We start from the raw sequence: 16,558 nt of genomic DNA on the forward strand, positions 1-16,558 counted from the left end.
AGCTTCTTTTGCAAAGATGCTTCTGGATTTTTTGGGGTAGTTTCTTGAACATGCAACCCATGTAAGAGAGGAGACCTTTGGCTCTCCCATCTATTTAGAAAGTAGGCCCATTGCCTTTTATCTCCTACTTTCTTTTCTCTTTAGGGAAGAAGTTATGCTAGCATGTAATTCATTCCTATTAGCGGTCAGCAGTGCTAATTTTGGATAGATTTGCTTCCAGTTTCTGTCCAAAATGAGGAAAACAAAGGCTGTAATTTTCTTTGGTTCCAAGGCCATGTTTTTCTCATTGTGTAGAAAGCATCCAGAATCAGGGTGCTAATTTTGTGATCTTATTCTGGGCTGTGGCTCTTACATTTAGACTGCTCTGGAATTTTAGTTGATGCCCAATTACCAGGCGAATAATAACAAGGAAAATGATTCTCAGAAAGTGAGTGATGCTAAAATATTATGAGGGTAAAATTTTTCATAGAAAACATGCTGAGCCTGTTCTGAAATATGTAGAAGGCTAATAACAGAAAAGTGCGGGGTTATGCACTCTTTGAAAAAGATTTGGAACAAATGCTTTTTACTTTGTGCTTGTTTAAGGAATCCACTTATTTAAAATGAATATAACTCTTAAAGCAGGGATATCTGCTGATTGGAAAAGGAGGGGCTGATATAATCACTGTCAAAGCATTCACAGTGTTAAAACATGTTACAGGTTTTGGATACTTGTGCAATGTTGTGTTTATATAAAACAATGGTTCCTTTGGGAACTGAAAACATTTGCAATTCTCACTAATCGGTTAGCTTAGAATTTTCATTCTACTAAATTTCCTTCCTTCCTTTCTGGATATTGTGGTTTATTCAGAGAATTAAAATGCCAAAGCCACTTGCTAGAGTTAAATATGCAAATCTCATTGTTTATGAATGGAGTTAATCTAGCTTTCTTCTTTCTTTCATAGTTTTTCAACAACAAATAGGAGCTTCCTATTCCCAATCTGCAGACTGGAACAGCCACTCAAATTAGGAACATTACTTTAGATTTAAATGTATTTGGAAAAACTATGTGATTACAGTTTGAGAATCCTCTAACCATTGTGACTAAGAGCAAAAAAAAAAAAAAGTTTACATTCTTCACAGAATGAGTGTGAATTTTATTTTATTCTTTTTCCTGGCTTAGCTGATTTGAATTTCATTATTAATTTAAACAAAAATTAAAAGCATGGCATAAGAAACTAACAATTAAGATTTGTTTGTTCAATCAAATTAAAACAAAACAAAAATATTTTGCTATTAGAAATATATTATGCAACACCAGTTCCATTTCATAATATGTCCTTGGCAAGGAAGGCTAAATGTAAGGTGTTAAAATAAATAAAATATCCCATAGGATATTTTCCAAAACCGAGAAAAAGGCTTCTACAGTAATAATACCCCTTGCAGATCATACTTTTACCTTAATATCAAATGAAGGAGTGATATTAGAAGTATATTTATGTTTCAGCTGTCCTGGTAATTGTTTCTGTATGTTTAAGGAAGGAGCCTATATGAGTTTAGGTAAATTGATGGCAAAGATAATGAGAATGTTTCGTATTTATTACATGCCTTTTTTCTTTTCTTTCAAAAATTGCTTATGGTATAAAATCCTACAGTAAATTAATTCAGTACATACTTCTTATGAAATATGAGGTTCATTTAACTAATCTTCCTATTTCTGTATTTAGCATCATACTTTCACTTTAAAAGGAAAAAAAAATATCTAAGCTCTTAGGCTGGGTTTTTTTTCCAAGACCTGTTATTTCGACTGGATTTAGTGAAGGTCTAAATTATATAGAAAGGAATGCTATATCATTAAAATAAGTTCCGAAGTGAGAGTGTCTCAATCAAAATCAAGTGATGGTATTGTATTATGAAACAAACCAATTAAATCCATGAGATAGATTTAGAAAGCCATTTTAGAATTCCTCTATGGAACTTTCTCTATAGTCATTTGGGAAACTTTTTGTCATAATTCCATGGGCATATTTTGCTGTTATAAATACTGAGATAGTCCCTGGTCAAATTCTGTTTATGCAGAATTATATTGCAGCCCAACAGTACACTTAGGAGAAACCATTAAAGGCAGTGGTGGGATTCAAGTAATATAACAACCGGTTCTCTGCCCCAATGATTTCTTCCAACAACCAGTTTGCCAAACTGCTCAGAAAGTTAACAACCGGTTCTCCTGAAGTGGTGCGAACCGGCTGAATCCCGCCACTGATTAAAGGGTACTGATCAACCTGAAGGTCATAGATTTGCCCTTAGTCTTTGAATATTGATCCCAATACTTGAGACTTGGCAATCTTACAGCAGTACTTCTAGTGCTCAGTACTACCTCTAGTAGTAGAGGTAAGAAAGACATGGGAGGACAGATAGACTGCCCCTGCATAAATTGCAAATAGATCATCCCTCTGCAACTGGTTCACTTTCTCAAGATGAAGTTGAAAAATTGAAAAGATACAGTATGTGTATAAGGGAGGATAATATTTATTAGGTAGAAGCTTTTTGTTGTCTAGAAAGATAAGGAAGAATAAATCTCACTTTATAAGAATTTTACTATTCTTCCTTTTATCACAAAGAAGTGAGCAGCAAGAGAATGTAGGGATCAATAATTCACTGTGATTCATTGTTGGAAAATGAAAGCCTTCAAAATATTTTGCTCTGCCTACTTAATTCAAAAGTTTATGGAGTCCAAGTTCTAACAATTACCCATCTTTTTTCCCCCCAGCTTGTTTGCCGAGTTTTATTCCTCCATTTTGGAGGGAGAAGGAGGCAAGGATAAGGTGTTATGCCATATTTCTTTGTTGTTTTGTTGGGGGTAGTGGAATCATCTTCATTTTCTCTAAATAATATTTCTTCATCTCCAGATGAAGAACTTCTGGAGCTGGCTTTTACGTAATATATACAGGAAGCCTATCTTCTTTCTTGTGCACACAGCTAAATCCTCATATTATTATTTTTTTAAAAAATGTTGCACTATGATATCAATTATTAAAATGTACAGTTCAAAAACCAGCTTCCAAATTAAAAAAGATTTACATAATATATCAGAGCCAAAAGTGCTAAATCCCCAGAGCTGCCTGCCTTCCAGTCAGGTCTCTTCTTTATCTCTGTCCTGCATTACCTTGCTTGCATATTTCTCTTGTGTTCACATTCAGTCTTTTCTTGCCAATGCATAGGGATTAACCCAAGGTGTTGAGATGGATAGCTACAGATGCTTAACTTAGATGGCTGACTGCCTAATAAAAGGAACATTGTGACATCCTGTAGCCAGCTTCTTGTCTCACAAAACTACCGTAGAAGCTGTTATAAGAGATAGGGGTACCTTGTGTTTTCCTTGTCTGAAGTTTTTCCTTGCCTGAGTTGCCTCTATTTATGATTGGATGCTGCAGTACAAAGATAGGAATGCTCCTGGGAAAGTCAGGTGGCCTTCTCCTTTCCCTGGACATTTTGATGTCGACAGTAAGATACTATCCTGTACATGTAGCTATGCCTACACCTATGTAGAATGAAACCAACACTGATTAGAGATCAGGTTTATTCACTAAAGATAGATGGTTCCTTAAGCAACCAGGCACCACTGCATGGAATACTTAAAGCTTCTGAGTAGTCTTCAAGGTCAGCCCCATGTAGAGACCATTACAGTAATTGAGCCATGAAATGAATAAGGCACAAATGATTGTCTGAAACGCTCTTGACTATAGATGAAGCTCTACAAAAGCTCATTGAGCAGGAGGTATGAGTCCAGGAAGAACCACCCTCCCCCAAGTTGCTCACTACTCTTGAAAGGGGAAATGCTATCTCATCCAAGGTTAATATTCCATTCCTAGATTTAGGTGGCTCTTAATGTCCATAATCCATAATCACTCAGTCTTGGTAGAATTAAGGCGCTGGGGTTGGAACTCAGTAACCTCACTTGGATTGCCTTGATCAAAAAATATAACTCTATATCAGCATATTAATGATACTGTCCCCAAATCAATGAATGACCTCACCCTGTGATTTCACCTACATTCTTTGCACTAGCGTACTGAACACCCACAGTTGGCACTAAAGAAGTGTGAACTATGCCCATGGCTTTAAAATGGGACTGGATCTTAATATCATAATTACAATTTGTTATGTGGTTAGGAGTGCATAGTAAAAGGGATCTATCTTCTGGCAACTAGTGGTTCTTAGTTTAGTAAGGATTATTATGTAAAATATCAAAGCTATCAAAGGGGATAAATCACCAAGAATGTGTTAATTCAGAAAAGCAGGTGGAAAAAGATTAGGATATAAACTCTGGAAACAGATCCATAGAAAAGATTTTGCTTTTTTGCACTGCAGAGGCTGATCACTTTCCATATATTATTTTGTTCTTGTCTGCAAGACAAAGTCTAATCCAACCAAAGTCATGTTTGAGAGTCTCCTGCCAAGTAAGTAAATTCCTGAATAATAGATTAAAGCTTTGGAGAGCCCAGATTTATTGATTAACCTTGTTGTAAAGTCTAGCAGCTTGATTTGACCTCACAGCCATTGCTATAGGGAAAAAACTGTTGCCTTCAGACCAAGAATTAAATTACAAATACAGACCTCCTGCAATTCCAATAAATGCTGATCAAGTTGCTAATGCCTTGCTCCAGTATCAAAACCCAGGGGTGACCCAGATAAACTGCCCGGTTGAAAAACCCAGCAAGTAGGCCAGAAAAAGCCCAGTGGTTCCTGTGATAGTTCCAGCTTAAGTCCTGCAGCTTTCTTCAAGCAGCTGTAATAGCTTCATCCCTCGGATGCTGAGGATCACCTTCCTTGCCTAATATATAGGATGAAAAGCAAATTTACTGCCTTTCTTGCTGAATGTGATCAGTATGCTTCCTGATGACTTTCCATCATCAAAAAACCATGTAGGATTTATAATGATCCTTATGAAGGAGGGAGCTGAGAAATGGATAACCCTTATCTTATTCAAAACAGAGCTTGGACTTGGACTACTGTGTTAGTTTTGTGGCATGCCTCAGAAATAAATTTGAAGATCTGGTCAAGTGAGTGGCTGCCAACCATAAGATTCTTTGCCAACAACAGGGTTAGTGTTCAGTGTGGGAGTATGCTGCTGAGTTTCAGCTGTTAGCTCGGGATGTGGGCTGGAATGAAAGAAACTTAATTGTCCAATTCATAGAGGGGATATTAGATGAAATAGGGACAAACTAATTCATCAAGGCATCTCAGAAACCACGGCAGCATTAATGCAAGTTTGCTTGAATATTGGTAGAAAACTCAAGGAAATGAAGAAGAGTATGTGCAGAAAAGAAAGACAGCTCTATTTTCTTTCCTTTTTCCCACTTTTCTGCTAAACTTTGGAAATTGAACCCAAATGAAACCCATATAAACCCAAACATATGAAGAATGGTTGCAGGAATTGGGTATGTCTAGTTTAATGAAAAGAAGGACTAGGGATGACATGATAGCAGTGTTCCAGTATCTAAGGACTGCCAAAAAGAAGAAGGAGTCAACCTATTCTCCAAAACACCTGAAGACAGCGCAAGAAGCAATGGATGGAAACTAATCAAGGAGAGAAGCAATCTAGAACTAAGAAATTTGCTGACTGAAAACAATAAACAAGTGGAATGGCTTGCCTTGAGAAGTTGTGGGTGCTCCATCAGTGGAGGTTTTTGAGAAGCGATTGGACAGCCATTTGTCTAGAATGGTATAGGGTCTCATGCCTCAGCAGGGGGTTCGACTAGAAGACCTCCAAGTTCCTTTCCAACTCTGTTATTCTGCTATACTGTAACCCATGTCGCTTAGAAGTAACAGAGCTTCACTATTGCCTAGGCCTATTTTGTGTAAACCTGCCCACTTTATACGTGAGTCCTTAGTTGCAACTCCCCTTTTAAAAGCATAGTGTTGTGACCCCGACTCCCAAGCCTGTCCTAACAGAGGAAGAGGACTCAGAAGGTGATGGGGAGGAACTGACAAGGCCTCCCTCTCCAGGACCCTCCTTTCTGGCAATGCCTCAGTTTCCATCCAAAGGCGAGGAGGAACAGCCTGGGATGTGCCAGGAAGAAGGCATATCAGAGCACCAATTGATAGGGAGCGAAGATGATGAATCCTGGCTTGAACCCAGGCAGCGTCGGAGGGAGAAGCGTGCGCAGCAATGGAAGAGGCATGGGAGGGCCAGAGATTGAGTTGAGTCACGGAGCCACAACCCACCAGGAATAAAAGTGAGTGGGATTGCTCTTCAGGCTTTGTGACGGACAAAGTTAAACCCTGAAAGTCACATCGTGATCTCTGAAATTCGGCTTGGATATATTTTGGACTGAACATTGACTAAACTCTTGTCTCGTGGATAATTTGTTGCTCCTGGAACGGACTGAAGATAAGTCCTCTTCTGCTTTATGGGAGTGAAAATGGTCTTGGCAGGCATTTGGCAGCTTGCTGCCAAAACCTTGGTCTGCCAAGAATTCTAATCTGTTTACCTAATAAAATATTGGCAGGCGTGCTTGGTATTACGTTTGCCTGTGTGAGGAAGGGGGACAGAACACATTGATGAAATGTACTTCTGGAGAAGGGGGCAGTTTAAATAGATGCCCTAAACACTCTAAATCTGGTTTGTTGGGAAATAGGATGGGTCTAGCATCATAAAGGTTCAGAGGCCAGAAATTATATAAAGCCAAGACATGCAGAGCTACACATCACCATTTAATCATTCTTGTTACGCTAAAGACTCAGACCATTGCTGATATACACCTGCAAGTCTTTATAGATTCTGGTACCACAAACAATTTCACTGAGACCTTTATTGAACACAAATATGATCTGCCTACTCAGTCTATCCAGCCGCAGCAAGAGATGAAATTATTTATGACCAGCTGTTTCATTCCGGATGCATCACAGAATACAATGAAACTCTACAAGTCATCATCAACAATCATCCACCAGTCTCCATCCCTCTGCAAGTACCTCTTCTTTAGGTAACTGCCAAAAATGTGGTCTAAGCTGATGTATATGGAAAGGGCAAATGGAAAGCATAGATCCTGACCCCTCATTGGTTATGTGACAAGTTTATTCCTGAAGCTCAGATTTTCTCAGATCAGCACTATGCCACATCAAAGATAGAATTAATTGCCTGAAGGAATATCTCAAGGGGAATTTATCAAAAGATTTTATCTTCCTCCTTGCCAATGTTCCTATTTTTTTTTTTGTCAAGAAGGTTGGCTCTCTTCACATTATCCATCATTATTGGCTCCTGAAGTCAGTTGACATTAGAGATCACTACCTTCTTTCCTTCATTTTTATCTCTTGGGTTTGCAGCAGACAATGCATATTTCACCAAATTGGATCACTTTCAAATGAAAGAGGACCATGAATATGTAACTGTCTTTAAATATATGGCAAGAGCTTTCAAATTGGTTAATACCCCACCTTTTTAAAGTTTTCCAGTCATCCTTTTCATTATATTTTGGATAACTTTTGATGTTTGTTTTATTTTGTTTACTTTATTTACCTATGTTTTAAAAAGTTTCATTTAAAGTGACTCCGGTTACTTTATATCATTCAAACTCAGAACCATAGAGGAAAGAACAAAGAAGTATATCTAGAAAAGAAACCATACCAATGGATATAAAATCTTATGGGGACTCACCATCCTTCCACCCCTAGGCCTTTGAGAATAACCAGGTTTTCAGTACCTTCCACAATATCACCAGAGTTGGATCTCTAGATTTCCGGATCTACAGTGTAGGTACCATAATAGATTGCAGACTTCTGATGTCCTACCAGATGACCTTGTTTAATTGAGAAGATTTTGCTAGATCTTAGCTAACCGGTGGAAATCATCAGAAATAGGTGGTCCATAAAGTAAGAAACTTTTGTGCCATGGAGGGCTTTATAGATGATAATTAGCATTTTGAATCATACCTGGAAGCTGATAGGGAGCCAGCTTGGGGAGAAGTGGTGTCACACAAGTGTACTGTAAGATGCCCATTACTGCTTGTCAGGGGCAGGTTCCAAATCCCTTCGCTACTGGTTCGCTTGTGTATGCTCATGCGTGCATGTGGCACTTCTGCGCATGCGCAGAAGCTTCCAGGCAGGTGGGCAGAGCCTCCCGCTGCCATTGTTCCGGTTCACCCAATGCGTGTGAACCGGTAGCAACCGACCACTGCTGCTTGTGCTGCCATATTCCAGCCCACCTGGTTTTCTAGTGGTTTTCAAGGGTAGCATAGATCACATTGCATAGTCTATTCTTGAAGTGACTAGGACATGAATGATTGTCCTAATCCAGGAATGGGCACAACTGGCACAATAGATTTTATCTGGGCAAAAGCCTTCTTGGCTGCAGCTGCCATCTGTTCTTCAAGCTGGAGCTGTGAATTTAGAGCCACCCCTAACTCACAACAATGAATCACGTGATTCATTTAGCACTATAGTGCTTCACTTGCCTGACTAGGTGGCTCAGTGGCTAAGACACTGAACTTGTCAATTAGAAAGGTCGGCAGTTTGGTGGTTTGAATCCCTAGTACAGGTCTTCTGCGTGAGCAGGGGGTTGGACTAGATGACCTCCAAGGTCCCTTCCAACTCTGTTACTGTTAAAAAAACCCTTCTCAATAGTGGCAAAGAAGTTTGTAAAACTGGGCACAGCTCTCTTAAAAACTGCCTTGCTTAGTAACAGAAATTCTGGTTCCAATTATGGCCATAAGTAAGCTACTACCTGTACTGGATTATTAGGGCTACCATATTTCTTAAAAATAAAGATTGCTCCTGGAAAAAATATATTTTCTTCTGCCTTGATATCTGCCTATACTATCTGGATGTACAGCATTTTGGTCCTGATTTCACTGCACTGATCTTACCAAGTTACTAGTTTGGATAGATGACCTTTAGATAAATTTTTGTTTTCTTTATTGTGGTTTTCTGGGAACATGTACTATTTTAGCTTTTGCATGTAAATCTCTATCTTCCAGACCAAAGTCTGATGGAGAAACTCAGAAGACTAAAGACTAATGCCATTTTAGAACAAGACTCTTGCTGTTAGAAAACTAAAACAATTACTTTGACATTTCATCTATGGCTGTATTCATTTATAACTCAGTTTGTGTCCCTACTCAGGTAGTACCATTTCAGGCCACCTACAGTTATCACCTGCTCCATCTGCCAAATGCTTTCCAACTTTACCTTGATACAGTGGCCTTACATGCTTTTCAAGAACTTCAAACTGTGTTCTTGGCCTCCTTAAGAATTACCTTGTCATTATTGTCAGGAAGCCCCTCTGCCCCTTGCTGTTGGCAATTATACCTGGCTTTCTCCCCTCCATATAATCATCTTACAAAACTGGACACCAGGTTTATTGCACTTCACAGATCAGGCCTGTGACTTTTTATTTACACCTTCCAGTCACTTTGAAAATACATCAATTTTTCTACTGTGCCCAGATTTCCCCTTGAAGTGTTAGAACTTCATAGACTTTGCAGATTAACTGTTTTCCATTGATTTCCTCCATCCACAATGAGATCTAAACATGGGAGAATAATAGCAAGACTAGTGTTCTTGAAGAGTTCCAATAAGGAAATGGCAAACTGACAGCCGAAAATGGCTGCTGATTGCTGAATCCAGACTGCCAAATCACTCCAGAGAAAGAAAAGATCTTGATATCACCCATACATACTCTGAACAGTTTTTTGTGTGAGTAGAGTAAATCACACAAACCGATGTGTTTCTGATTACTTGCTAGGAGTTGTAGGATTCCACTGAGCTCATTGCTGTTAATGTGGCCTCTTTCTGGGCTCAAAATTTGAGCAAAACTCACTTATTAATCACGTTGGAGTTTAATTTTTTTTTACTGTTTTTAAAGATTAAGAGCCTTCAGAACTGCAAGTTTGATCATATTCACTGAGTTTTTCCTTCAATCCTTTAAGAAATAAGTTTCAATTACAATTTTAAGGTTTGCAAGATTTTTTTTCTGAATATACAGCAACAGGGTGAAAATTTTAGGATTTTATAAATGATTAAGAGCTCACGTGGACTTGAGTTAGAACTTTGAAATTAGCTATATAGAATCCTTCCTGGGAGTAACTTTCTGTATTTGCACCTGGAATTGATAAGATGACTTTGAAGATTGGTCACTAGAGGGCATCAAAAGGAAATCATTACATCAATGAATGCATTAAGAAAAATGGTCATTTTTTATGTTGTCCAACTGATCAGATGGAGAAAGATAGAGTTGCTTTAAGGTTCTGAAGTCAGATGTTAAGTTTGGGTTTCCACATGCATTGAAACACCTTTTGAAGACTTGGATTTCAAGTACTATAGACAAAGCCCTAGTGGATATGGGATGAGGAGGCTCAGAGAAAAGGGTAGTGAAACAAAGAAACTGAAACGATAAAGACCATGAAAATGGGGAGTGAGATGGACATTGCATTGCTTAATCTAGAATTCAGATCAGCTCCCCACAGAAATGTTTTATATAAAAGGAGCATCATGTAAGAAGTGAGTATATGAAATCAAGAATCTCTGTTTTTTACCTTTGTTTCCAGTATTTTTTCTTCTGGGAGTGTAAAATAAAGATATAATTAATTAAGAGTAATAAAACAACTATAAATTAAACGTTTCTGTAGAAAAAAGCCCTCCATGAGAGATGGAGATTACTTGAATTTCTAGTTCACATCTGGAAAATATACATATCTTGAAACATGCATTTGTAACCTTTATTTTATAGAAATCCATGCCTAAGATATAGGAAAGTAGTCAGGAAGTCATACAATTTTCATGATAGACTCTTGCTTTCCCTTTCTGCACTCATTATTACAGCACTTTTGACACCTGTTATTACAGATGCTCACAAAGGTGATTTTTTAAATTTTTTTTGGCTTGTGTTAGTAGTTCAGCATCATGATATGGTGACTTTTTAGGGGACAAGAAAAAGTAAAGGGTGAATTTCCATAGTAACGAATTAATCAGATAGTTCTTCACCTATATACTCCTAATCAGTTACTGTATATCAGAGTTCTTAAATTGAGTTGTGAGACCCTGGGAAACACAAACAACTTAAAGAGGAAACTTACAAAATTATTTTAAGGTTGAGCAGGTTTAAACATCAAATAATACAAGTTAGCATATCTTAAACTGATATACTTCAGGGCTTTTGGAATACTGTGCCCACAATGTCCATTTGGTACAAGCTGGAGACCAATGTCCACTTGGTACAAGTCTAGGAGATTGTAATGTGGAGGGCATCAGTTTGGTGAAGATAGATATGCTTACATATTAAGATTGGAATTGGTATCTCTGATTTATTCATTATTAATTTTTTTCTTTTATTCTTTTGTAATTTTATGATGTGTTTTTGTGTTTCTACTTGTGTTATATATTTATACTATATACAAATAAAGGTCAGTTTACAAGGCAGAGTATAAGCATATACAGATATAAACAAAATGTGTAAGCTTCAAAGAAGAGCCCAAATAGTTACTGCACTATGTAGATTCTTTCATCCAAGCCATTTGACATTGGGCCTTTAGGCACATATAAAAAAATGAAATAGGATGTTCTTTCCAATATTAAATAAATGAAGAGTTAACAAGGAAGTTTGTTCAGACATGCATGTTCATCTAGGTTCATAATTTGGTTCCATGTTTTTATCCTCATTAAAATTACAATTACATACAGACATAAAACCCACAGATGAAACCACATGAAAATGTTGTTTTGGGCTATGGGAAAATTGTCTCATGCCTTTCTTTAATCTTTCTGTGTTTGTCACTTCTGTTTAAAGATTTCTCAAATCATACTATTTTCTTTATCACAGGGAGTGTGTGTGTGGCACAATCAGTCAAGATTCCCCGGGAACCCAAAGAAGGAGAATTTGATAAGATCATTCGGCGCCTTCTGGAAACATCCAATGCTCGAGCTGTCATCATATTTGCCAATGAAGATGATATCAAGTAAGAATTTAGAGATTAATACTTTAGGATCTGTGACGGAAAATAGTGAGACAAAGAAAGAAAATGTATAGAAGAATAGGGCATGCAGAAGGGGAGAAAGCTAGATATGAATCTTGTTAACGAATAAAATGGAATATTGTCAGCATTTCTGAGGTTGGCTAAGTCAAAGAACAGACAATAAAAGGACTAGTTGTATTCTTGATATAGGATATAATAACAGAATTTCAAAGCCTGCCAGAGTTTTCCTCTGCACTCTGTCTTATACTGAATAGAATCAAGATAGGGTTATCTTGAGTTTCTTTTTCACCCTCTTCTTTCCCAGAACTAAGCTGATGTTTACTTAACAGTTCTTAAATTTCTTCTTGAAGGCTATTTCCATATTCCTTCCTCAAAAACAACGTATCGGGATACATTTTCCATTGTTCCTCTGTGTTTCAAAATGGTATCGGTATCTTCTGTAGTTCTGAAAATTGATGTTTCTGAAGATATTTACAATGCTTTGCTGTAGGTTAAATATGTATCCCCAATTTAGAAGAGGCCCATCCCTTGGCTAACAATCAGAATAGGTCCATCCTTCTTCAGTTTGGTGGTGTTGATCAAACCCTTTAGAATTGCTTAGAAGCCATAATACTGTCCCTAGTTCATACCAGAGGTGGGTTTCAGCAGGTTCTGACCAGTTCTGGAGAACTGGTAGCAGAAATTTTGAGTAGTTTGGAGAACCGGTAGTAAAAATTCTGACTGGCCCCGCCCCCATCTATTCTCTGCCTTCCAAGTCCCAGCTTATTTGGAGGAAATGGAGATTTTGCAGTATCCTTCCCCTGGAGTGGGGTGGGAATGGAGATTTTACAGTATCCTTCCCCTGCCAAGCCACACCCACAGAACCGGTAGTAAAATTTTTTGAAAGCCACCACTGGTTCATACCTCCTTGGGCTTGCATGGCATAGAAAAGATCCCTCAGAAATTTATAAATGATTTCATGAAAAAAGGTAAATTTGAGGAGGAAGTATTAATAATTATATAAAAATCTGAAGATCTAAATTCCTGGATTTTGTTTCAGGAAACATTCTACTGAAATGCTTATGGGAAGCTTGTTCTTGGTTGTACCATAAAAAAACACTCACGTTCTAAGGCATTTTAAAATATGATCTATAGATTCAGAGAAATATGATGCAAAGCAGACTGTGGCTACTTGAAGTTTTCATCATCTAATCATTAGTTTGAAAGATTTAAAATACTTTTAGAAATTGGATATAATTTTGAAGCCTCTTTTTCAAAAACACTTTCCACAAAGATTAAGGTTTTGTGAGGAAATTTTGAAGTCAAGCTTCCATAGAATTTATCTTTAGTAATTAAAAAGGATACTTTTAATATTCTCTGGTAGTCACTAGAAAGCAAAATATGGCTTTTTCCAATGAAGTAAATGTAACTATAACACAAAATGAAAAACTGAAGGCACACAATCCTCTGATTTAGTTCTTTAGATCTTGCAGTTCTGAGTTGCACCTCATCTTGCAACTATCTAATTTATTAATCAACAAATGTTGACAAATATAAGTAAATTGACATTTTCAATCAGTTTACATCAAACTGTTTAGGGTTTTTGTGACGCTCTTAAAAATATTGTATGTTATTTCCTTCCACCAAAATCAGGGGATTTACTTTGCAGGTAAACAGAGGTTTATAAACATTTGCCTATATGAAAATAAGCAGTAAACTGGAGAATTGCACTCTGGTGGCAATAGTTTACATGCATCTGGAAAATTCCTATTTTTCAGGCAATGGTAAACATGTACTACTGAGCCAGATTTGATTTCTTAGGATTGATTCACATGATTCATGCATGTATTTCTGGCTCCAAAATATAAGAGCTGTTGTGATTCTCAAACCTGCATATATACTGTATTTTTTCAATCTTCTCAAATGGACATACATGCCTATTTTCTAGATTACCTTCTATCTTGTAATTCTAAACATTATAGTTGCATAGTTACCATGATAAGCTGAAAGTTCACCCCAAACTGGTGGTCTCCCAATGTCACGGTGATGATTGGAGTATTAGTACAACTATGAGACAGTCTGAGAAGGCTGGGAAAGGAATGGGGAGGAGACCTTTAGTATATTATATATTTCCCATCATACTAGCATTAAAGATACTTTACTGAAATCTGTGTAGTTCTCAGATCCTTGATTCCACCTAGTTTCATGGGGCTTGGCACCAGTCTCATCAATTGTAAAAGAAATTTCTCCTCTCATTTATAGCAAGTTAATTATGGCAAATCATTCAAAAAGATTTGCTATCTGGCTTGAGTCACCTTTTCTGAAACTAGCTGCCAATAATCCATCTTCTATGTCTGGATTTTTGTATCTATTTTGCCTTCCAGTCTTTTCCAAGCTCACCCACAATCTCCCATCACAATACTGTATATGGAAAAAGCTCCTTTTATTTAAGAGTGAGTTTGCATCTATTGGTTAGCACAAGAGAGTTTAGGAGATGAACCAGTTGCTGCTCTCATAAAACCTATGTGATTTTGTATGTGTGAGTGTGACTTTGTGTCTGCCCAAGATGCAATAGTAAATTATATGTAAATTGTGGGAAGTTCATGTATTATGTGGATATAAGGAAACAATGGAGAAGGTGCAAGTTGGGTTCTGTGCCTTAGTCCAGAGTTGTATTGCTGTATATGCTGCAAATATAGTTAGGCTGCCATTTTGTGAGGTGGGGGAGTGAGTTAGAGCTCTTCATGCAAGAAATCTATAACTCTTCCTCAATATGACTTTCTCGGTAGGCTGGGATTGCATCCCACATAATTTCTTTGTGACTTTTATATATACATAGCCATTTCCCCTGTTGCCTTTATTTGCCCAGATTTTTTTTTATTTAAAACATCACAGACTCAATGTAAAGCAATAAAGAGCTGTGTTAATTCATGAAATAAAAATAAATCTTAAAATCCATAGCTGGACAGTAACTTTATTTCTTTGTTTATTTAGGTGTCTTGCATGAATGACTTTAAGTGGCTTACAACCAATGCCCTGCAAAAGGGAATGATTTTAATCTGCTTCCTAAAGCATAAAAAAGCAGAAGCTAGCCTCATTTCAGGAAATGAAATGTTATCAAATGCTACTGTTGAGAATATCATTCTCTAGGTTTTGCCCTTCCATGTCTCTAGAGATAAATGTCCTGTCTTGGTTAGATTGTATAATTGAACAAATTCTACCCAGAGAAGGTGCTGCCAAATATAATAAGGGCCCAAGCTGCATAATAGCTTTACTGTATGGGTTATAATCAGCATCTTGAACTGAACCCAGGAGACTATTGGCAACTGGTTCTGCTTTTATAAAATATGTGTTATTCTGATGAACTCTGAGTAGGCCTGACCATCAGGCAAATAGTTATGTTCTGTGCCAGCAGTTATTGCAGTAGTTATTAAGATCAACCAAAATGAGAAGCGTATCTGGTTCCGTTTCCAATTTAGTGAGTCATTGCTTGCTAATTTTATTCTTCTCACATTCCAGCATTCCCTCAACTGTGAAGTTAAATGGATAGCCTTGGACAAATCTCTCATTCCCACCCCCACAATTTTGGTCACATGAGTATAGGAACATATGTATCACTCTGAGCTGCTGACAGTGAAATGCAGTCCAATATAATAAATGCCTGATTCCCATGATAATTCACGGCCTATTTGCTGTGGCTGAATCTCTAATCACTTGTCATCAGGTATACCATCCAGGAATCATTCCTGAGAAAGGGAGCAAAACTTTAGGAGTATCATTGATGCCACATGTTTGGGTTGTTCAGTTCTAAAACGCTTTTTGTTGTGCAAGAACAGCATCTCATTTTGGCAGCTGTTGAGGTCTGTTCATAGGATCAGTTAAACTTCTGTGAAATCTGATCATCTAAACCAGGGGTGTCGAACTCAATTTCATTGAGGGCCTCATCAGGGTTGTTCTTGACCTCGGGGGCCTGGGGTGGGCATAGCCAGGATGGGTATGCCAGCTCGACATCACTTGTATTGGGGGATTCAGATTCAGAGTTGGAAGGGACCTTGGAGGTCTTCTAGTCCAACCTGCTGCTCTGGTTGGACTAGAAGACCTATATCATTCTGGACAAATGGCTGTCCAATCTCTTCTTGAAAACTCCAGTGATGGAGCACCCACAACTTCCAAAAGCAAGCCATTCCACTGATTTATTGTTTTCACTGTTGGGAAATTTCTCCTTAGTTCTAGGTTGCTTCTCTCCTTGATTATTTTCCATCTATTGCTTCTTGTCCTGCCCTCAGGTGCTTTGGAGAATAGGCTGACCCTCCTCTTCTTTGTGGCAGCCTCTTAGATATTAGAATACTGCTATCGTATCACCCATAGTCCTTCTTTTCATTAAAGTAGACATACTCAATTCCTGCAACCGTTCTTTGTATGTTTTAGCTTCCAGTCCCCTGATCATATTTGCCATCTTCCCTGTACTCTTTCTAGAGTCTCAACATCTTTTTTCTTATCAGTGTGATATACATTTGATCATATGGATGCACATTAATTACCTAATTTTGCCTATAGTCTCCAAATTATTCGGGACAACATTTCCAAGAATTTCTAGTCATCATGGCTAATGATGGCTATTAATTCTA

General features: G+C 37.7%; 1 protein-coding gene across 2 annotated transcripts in view; it reads left to right on the top strand.

The window, feature by feature from the left end:
* GRM4 (glutamate metabotropic receptor 4) overlaps positions 1-16,558 on the top strand; it is a 355,948-nt gene that overhangs the window by 232,046 nt on the left and 107,344 nt on the right. For both annotated transcript variants that reach the window (XM_034414637.3, XM_034414638.3), the window contains exon 4: positions 11,798-11,933. In XM_034414637.3, the coding sequence (XP_034270528.1) occupies positions 11,798-11,933 (136 nt within the window). The remainder of the gene's footprint in view (positions 1-11,797; positions 11,934-16,558) is intronic.

The sequence above is a fragment of the Pantherophis guttatus genome, chromosome 3 (assembly GCF_059756535.1).
Source record: "Pantherophis guttatus breed Tessera chromosome 3, ASM5975653v1, whole genome shotgun sequence".
Classification (NCBI taxonomy): domain Eukaryota; kingdom Metazoa; phylum Chordata; class Lepidosauria; order Squamata; family Colubridae; genus Pantherophis; species Pantherophis guttatus.